The sequence below is a fragment of the Martes martes genome (assembly GCF_963455335.1).
Source record: "Martes martes genome assembly, chromosome: 7".
Taxonomy (NCBI): domain Eukaryota; kingdom Metazoa; phylum Chordata; class Mammalia; order Carnivora; family Mustelidae; genus Martes; species Martes martes.
Genome location: NC_137894.1, coordinates 128027012 through 128034521, shown reverse-complemented (window position 1 = coordinate 128034521; position 7510 = coordinate 128027012). Strand labels below are relative to the sequence as shown.

General features: G+C 57.6%; 1 protein-coding gene across 1 annotated transcript; it reads right to left on the bottom strand.

The window, feature by feature from the left end:
* Window positions 1-1175: 1175 nt before the first annotated feature.
* On the bottom strand, window positions 1176-5371 carry IRF2BPL (interferon regulatory factor 2 binding protein like). Its single transcript, XM_080809323.1, has one exon. The coding sequence runs from the start codon at window positions 4394-4396 to the stop codon at window positions 2012-2014; it is 2385 nt and encodes a 794-aa protein (XP_080665449.1). The 5' UTR covers window positions 4397-5371; the 3' UTR covers window positions 1176-2011.
* Between the last annotated feature and the right edge of the window lie 2139 nt (window positions 5372-7510).

Below are 7510 nucleotides of genomic sequence, written 5' to 3'. Positions count from 1 at the left end.
TTTGCTTTTCCCCAAACATGCCTGCACCCATACCCACCTCCCTACCCTCCTGCTCCTGCACCCTCTTTGATAGGAGTGGGGTGAGGCACCAAGTCTCTCCCCTTATTCGCTTATTCCTCACCTTGATGGGGGCTGACCTGGCCCAGCATGCCCCCCTCCTGGGAGTCCAGGTGTGACCAAGAATGAATTTCAGACGGGTTTTGTTTTGCTACCTCCCTCCTGTTTTCTACCGTTCCATTCACCTACCACAAAGTACAAGGTCCACACCAGGTTTGTTTGCCTTGCCCTAGCTCTGGGAGAGTTCCAGTCTGGTCTCAGCCAAGGGGGCTCAGAGCTCTAAAGGACGTTCCTGTCCTGGTCCCTTACCCTTCTGTACCTCTGTACCTTCTGTACAAACACCGCCAGAAAGATTGATTAGATGAATACTTGAATTTTTTTCACGAGTGGGAATGTTTTTATTTGGTGTCATAAGTGACCTTTGCCTCAGGAACCGGATTTGGCTTTTTTCTCTCTTGCCCCATTCCCCACAATGATCTTCCAACCAGTGAAGTGTTCTGCCTTTAGAAATACTTATCATGAAGGAGGGAGGGTAGAAAAACGAGTGATGAATGAGGTGGCACTGCTCTTCCAATGCATCAGCTGGAAGCTGCTGGCAACTCTCCTGGCTCAGTACATGCATTTGTTTCCCTGGTGCCCACACCCCGCCTGCCTCCACTGACAGCTCCCAGCTCTGTGGCATTTTTGCTTTATATGTGCAGTGAGTGTGATTTCTGCCACATCGAAGAGACGAAGCATCCTATTTTTTTTTTTTTCCCCACTTGCACAAGTCACAGCTGCACTGGGGATCAGCACACACTTTGAGGCCACAGGGCGAGTTCCCAACAATGCCATTTGCAGCCGGGGTGCTCATTGGGAAAATAGAGATGCAGAAGAGTAAACAGAAATTGCTTAGTCAGCAACTGTCCCGCCCCCAAGAGGTGAATGTAAATAGCCTGGTACTGGTGGGGGGAGGGGCAGTCCCCCAGCACGGGGCCTTCCCCAGATGCCACCTCCTCGGAAGAAGGTTTGTGGAGGCACCAGCATTTGTGTTCTATGTTGGTAGGGAGGGTGTCCCCTATGTTGGAACTATGTGGCCTTAGCTCTAGAAAAACACACTTGCTGACTCGGGGCAGAATTAATATCAATTGAATTTATTACAAGTTACTAAGCTCCAAGGCACATTACAGTGTTCTGTTAACTACAGAAATGTATAAAGGACAAACAGAGCAGATTCCCCATGTCTAGCATTTCGCTCTACTGTTCAAAAGCATCCGTGCATCAATAAAGCAAAAACAAAACAACACGTGAAGATCCAACACATTCAGGTCAGTAGAAACAAACCAAAACATTTTCCCTCACAAACTTGCAACAGAAAACACCCCGCCCCCCCCAACACCCCCCCTTTACCATTTTGCAAACAAAACAGAAAAACAAAAAACAAAACAGAACAAAATGGAACAAAATAAAGTGAAGACTTCAACTCTTGGGGCTGTTTAGAAAGAAGCTTTCACCATTTTATAGCATCTTTTTTTTTTTAGGCAGCAACACTGGCCTTGGCAAAAAAAAAAGTCATTTTCTTTTGTGTTTTTTTTTCCTTTCAGAGAGTGCATAACATTTACAAAAATACACACCAGCAGCAGTCGTTGCTAAGGGCTATTAATTCTGTACCTAGGCAAACACACTGCCACCAAATAAATGCTAACGAAATGATGCAAATGACCCAACCAATATTATACTGCTTAACACAAACCAGCTTATCCTTCAAATGAAGAAGTTACATACCTTTTGTTTCAAAATATAGAAACATACGACGAAAATAATGTCTATACATAAGACTAACTTTTTGCAGTTTGTTATATTCACAATTCTACATCTTGGGGGTGAGGGGAGGGAGGGTCGCTGTGGGTGGGGGAGGGGCCCTCTGGATCGGAGAGAAGCTGGTCAGGGGCAGAGGAGGTGGTGGTCTTGTGGTTCAAGGGTCTCTCTCCTTTTTCACTTTAACATCTCCAGCTAAGATCGTCGCGATTTCGCCCTGCATGAAGGCCCAAGGTACATTCGACCCAACCAGAGGGCATTTCTCTCCGCTGGGGCAGTACACCTCGCCGGTGGCCCCCTGGGCCTTGATACTCTCTCTAGAGCAAGGGAAACAGAATTTGTGGCTGGGGACGGATGGGCACTGAACGAAATGCGTGTCCTCCAAACGTTCGTGGCAAATGGTACAGCAGAGGGGCCCGCTGTTGGCCATAGGGGAATCCGGAATGTTTTGGGGGTGCACTTGGTCCATGCCCGGGTGGGTGCTAGGCGGCGGGGGCGCCACCTGTAAATTCAGGTCCCCGTTCCGCGATGCCAAGCGGCGCTGCCCGGGCACGGAGGCGGGTGACACCGGGCTGCTGCTGTTGCGCCTCGCGGACGCAGTGGTGGAGTGCACGGAACTGCCGTCCTTGGGCGAGTGCGCCGTGCCCAGAGTGTCTGCCACCGACATGAGGGCGGCCATGGGGGACGGCCCGTTCTGAGGGGCTGACTCGGGCGGGGTGGTCCGGTTGGAGTGGGGTCCCAGGGGCGGAGGCGGTGGGGGCGGACCCCCCGCGGCATGCCCCGGAGCCGCAAAGCCCCCGGCGGACATGGTGAGCTTTAGGGCCTCGCTCTGGTTCGCCATCCACTGCTGCCTCTGCTGCTCCTCGCCCAGTTTAAGGGCGCCCTCGGCGGAGTCCGGGGGCTCGGGGGACGCCTTCCTCTTGCGAAGACTGGCGGCTGTGCCTCGGCCCGAAGGGGTGGCGGGCGGCAGGGTCCCGGTGCCCGGGGGCGCGCTGGGGGCGCGGCTTAGACTCACCAGCGCCGTGGGCAGCATGGGGCAGCTGGCGTCCAGGTAGGGCTGGGGCAGCATGTCGGCGCCGGGCACGCCCTCCTTGAAGAAGCGCACGGCCTCAGGCAGCAGGTCTCCGAGCAGGCGCCAGTCCCCAGAGCCGTGCTTCTTCTCGTACTCCAGATACTTGAAGCCGGAAGAGAGACCCCGGCCGAAGTCCTTCATACAGTCCTGGTACATCTGCTTGGCCACACCAGATGCGCTGGAGTACACGTTGCCTGAGCCCGTGGGATACTCAATGAACAGCTTCAACTCGTAGTCCATGCCGGGCTTGGAGACAGCGTCGAAGGCAAAGACGCGGCCCAGCAGCGAGTGGTCCTTCTTGAAGCGCACCTCGTAAGGCGTGCAGCCAGCCAGCGTGAGCAGCGTGTCGCGGACCATCTTGGGCTTGTTGGCCCACTCCTCCGCGCGGTTGCGCAGGCTCTCGCTCAGCTCGGCCAGGGCCTCGGCGTTCCGCTGCTTCTCCTTCAGCTCGCGCTCCTGGTCTGTGCTCGAGACCGAGCCGGGCCTTTTGCCACCAGCACCCACAGCCACCTCCGCCACCGACGACGAGGTCGAAGACGACGCCGAGGACGACGCGGTTGATACGCCCGGAGCGCCCCCAAGACAAGCGGGGCCCCCGGGCGCCCCTGGGGGCGCGGGCGTCGGGGGCCCACGACTGCCCAGGCCGTGGGGCGGCGGTGGGGGCAGCACGGCGGCACTGGCCGGGCCGTTAAGTAGAGTCTGCGGCAGCAGGTTGGGGGGCACCGTGAGCTGGGGGCCTCCACCACCCCCCGGGTTGGGCAGCCCCGTCACTAGCCCACCATGCGTCCCGCGCCGAGACGCCACCGACGCCGCGGCTGAAGAGGAGTTGGGGCTCTGCCGGTTCAGCTCCGGGGGTCCCTCCTCCGGTGTCGGCTTGGGGAAGCCATTGGGGCCCCCCAGGCCGTTGGGCAGCCGCGCGGCGTGGCTGCTGCTTCCCAAGCTCACCGGCGGTGGCGGGTACTCGAAGCGGCTGCGCTGCTCCACCGCGGCGGCGGCGGCGGCCGCGGCCGCGGCGGCAGCGCTCAGGCCATAGCGCTCCAGGCCGGACGGGGCCGCCAGCACAGCAGGCTTGCTGGAACCATCGACGTGGTTGAGCTGCTGCTGCTGCTGTTGCTGCTGCTGCTGCTGCTGCTGTTGCTGCTGCTGCTGCTGTTGCTGCTGCTGCTGCTGCTGTGCGGCGGCCGCTGCCGCCGCTGCTGCAGCCGCCGCCTCCTTAGCCGACAGGGCCACCGTCTTGACCCCGACGGGCGGCGGCGGCCCGGGGGAGCGGCCGTCCTGAAAACAGCCGTGCGCCCGCTTCAGCTGGCGCGCCGTCTCGATCACGAACTCGATGCGATCGGCGCCCTCGTAGTTGACGCAACCGCGGCATACGGGTTCCGAGAAGTCCCAGATCATGGCCCAGGGCATGCGGGGCAGGTCGCACAGGTAGCAAGACTGTCTCCGGGACGAGGACACCTGCGCCGCCGACATGATGCCGGCCCTGGGGAAGGTAGGCCCCCGCCCAGGCTGTCTCCGCGGCGCCTTCTCCTCCGGGAGGACTGGCCGGCTGGGGAGGGAGTCCGGCTGCGGTGGAGGAAGGGGGGGCGAGAAAGTTCTGCCCCAGGGGCTGGAGGGAGCGCGAGTCTCCACCGCCGGCGCAGCGCCTCTCCGCGGGGGCTCCACTGCCGGGGCGGCGGACGAGTTCAGCCCGCTGCTCGCCCCCACCTCCTGCTGCGGCTGTGTCGTCGGGAGGGGAGCTCAGGCGCCTTCTTCCTGGTGCCGCGGACCCGGGCTGGAAGCTCCGGGCCCGAGGGGAGGGGGCGAGGGTGCCGGGTGCTGGCCGCCGTTGGCTCTTGGCCCCCTCCCCGGAGTGGCTGGTGCTTGGAAGCTCGAAAGGGGCTGTCTCTTCCTCTCCCCTGGGGGCCCCCCTACGAGCTGCGTCCTCTCCCCTCCAGGCTCCCTGGGGCGAAGGCTAGAGGGTTCAGTGCCACCCGGTGCCCGGGTCCAATCTTGCTGAAGTCGCCGCTTCCCCGGAGGGCCGGGGGTTGGGAGGGGGTGGCAGCCGAGAGGAGCTTCTCCCCTCCGCAGCGTCGGCCGTTCCGCTGGCGGCGGCTGGGTTTGCACGGCCGGAGGGAGCCGCCGCGGCCACTGCTTCCAGGACGCACGAGAGCAGAGGAGAGGAGCGCACGCACGCAGGCTCCCGCCGCCCCCAGGCCTGGCCGGCGCCCGGGCCGCCGCGGCTGGCGGCGCTCACGTTGGCTGCAGGGCGCTCGCGCGGCGCCTCGGCCCGGGTCGCATCCCTTCCCGCTCGCACTCGCCCGGAATGTGGGGTTGTGATTGTTACTCTACGTTCCGGAGGCGCGTCTCGGCGCTCCCGCTCGCGCTGCGGCTCGCGCTGTCCCCGGCTTGGCCGCGCGGGATGCCGCCCGGGCGGAGCGCTGACGTCACCGCCATGCTCTGCACCAGTTCTCCCCCCTCCCTCCCCTTTACACTTCCTCTGTCTGTGGAGCCCACTTGTTGCTCGGGAGAGGCGCATGCGCGGCAGGACGCCCAGATTCCTCCCAGTAGGCCCCGCCTCCGCGCCTCCGCCTTCCCCTCCCCCCTCGCCGAGTGTGTACAACAGCTGAGGCCTGGCGAGCTAATGCTGGACGTCCTGGCCGGGGCGGGGGGGGGGGGGGGAGGGGTAGGGAGGGAGAGGGTGGAAATTAAACAGACGATGACCTTTCCTTTCCCCGCCCGGCTTTCCCAAGTAAAAACGCATTTAAAAACCACAAGCGTCATTTCCGATCCCGCTCCCCACTCCACCCCGAGCAGTGCATTTAAATGTCCACTTTCAAGATTTTCGTTGCGAATTTCGAATAGGGTATTACTCATTTCATCTGTAATCAAACCTCCCCCACCCACCCCGGGTATGGATGTTGCATTCATTGCTACCACTGATGCCAAAGCACCTGCAAAATTAGCTGTTTCCCATTGCCCAGAAACTGCCTTTTCGATTTGTTTTTGTGCTCTGGTCTAGGAACCTGAGTTTCAATGACAGAGCTAAATGAATTCAGGGTGAGCTACTCCTCCCCCCAGTCGCACTCTAAAAATTTTGGCTGAATGTCTGAAGAAGCTACGAGCACCCGGAGGCCTTTAAGGAAAACAGTCTACGGGCTGCGCACAGCTGCAGTTGGGGGCAGGGAGGAGGAAGGTGCTGGAGAGGCCGAACAGGTGAGTGGTTTTTCCGGGTTTGATAAAAGAAGGTGGGGCAGCATTTAATGATATTGCTATCTCTTTGTAAAGCACGGTGGCAGCTTTCAAAAATTCTCACGTGCTGTGATTTCATTCCACAGTGCCCCAGAAGGCTGAGCAAGGCCATACTTTCTCTAACGTTAGGGAACCACTGCTCATCATTATTGCTTATTGTGGAACAGATATGTTGGTCTTCTGTGTACTGGGTCTGCTCCCCCAACCCCCTGAAAATTGAGAGAATCCTGGGCAAGGCTGGAGGAGGAGAAGCAATAGAATGGCGTTTCAGGTTCTGGAGTTTGGCGGACCAGGTTGGAATTTCTTCTTTATCACTTACTGGCTTTGTGACCTTGATGCAGTTACTTTCTTTCACCGTCTCTCTCTTTTCCATCTGTGAAATGGGATCAGAGCTCCCAACTTACTAGAATGGTTTGAGATTTCATTTTGTTTCTTGTCATAATAGGAGGTAACTCACTGAGGTTGCTGTGAGCCAGACACTGCTAGGTAATTTTCTTGCATCATCATTAAACTCTCAATATTATCCACAAGGTAGATTTCTGTTGTGAACTCTAAGAGGTTAAATAACTTGCCCAAGGTCACGGGGCCATTAGAGATGGAGCTGGGATCTGAATCCAGTAAATCTGGTTTGAGAAGTAGCTGTGACTAGCTCAGGTTCTCAAAGGTGGTTTGTAGTGCTCGAAATTTCCATCAGTCCCCCCATTTTTCTGTTACATACCCTCTCATGTAAAGTGCTGTGCAAATACACGTTCAAAACCAACCCTTATCCTTCCCTTTCCAAACAGGTTGTGCCAGTGAGTTCTTACACATCCAGAAGTTTTGGATCTGCCACTACCACAGACTAAAATGAATACAGCAGGCAGGTGTGTTTGGAGTACTGTGTCAGCCCCCCAGGAAGCCGGCAGTAAGTGTTGGTTATTATTAGTATTGCTGTTAACGTGGGTACTATTGCTAGTTAACATGTGACAGCCCTTTGTAAATTGTATAAAATATAAGGATCATTATTCTCATCACTACTGTTAACTACTAATTGTAATAAAGTTCAGTTGAAGAAACAAGAAGTGTTTTTTATTTTGACCCTTGACCTTCAGAGCCTGTTCTCCCATCCAGCAACTTCTCAGCACAAGGTTCTGCCACTCATTCTGGGGTCCTAGGTGCAGGGGAAGGGGAGTTTTAAGGATAGGGAGAAAGGGAGAAGGAAGAGCCCTGGGGAGCCCCTCTTCATCTCAGAGCAGCCGGATTTCTGTTCCTGCAAAAAACGCGAGCTCACTGTGCACCCCCAACAATAATAAGCTTTCCCTGGCCGACTGGCTCCCAGCAGTGCTCGTTCTGTAAAGAGCTGCTCTGCAGCATTGC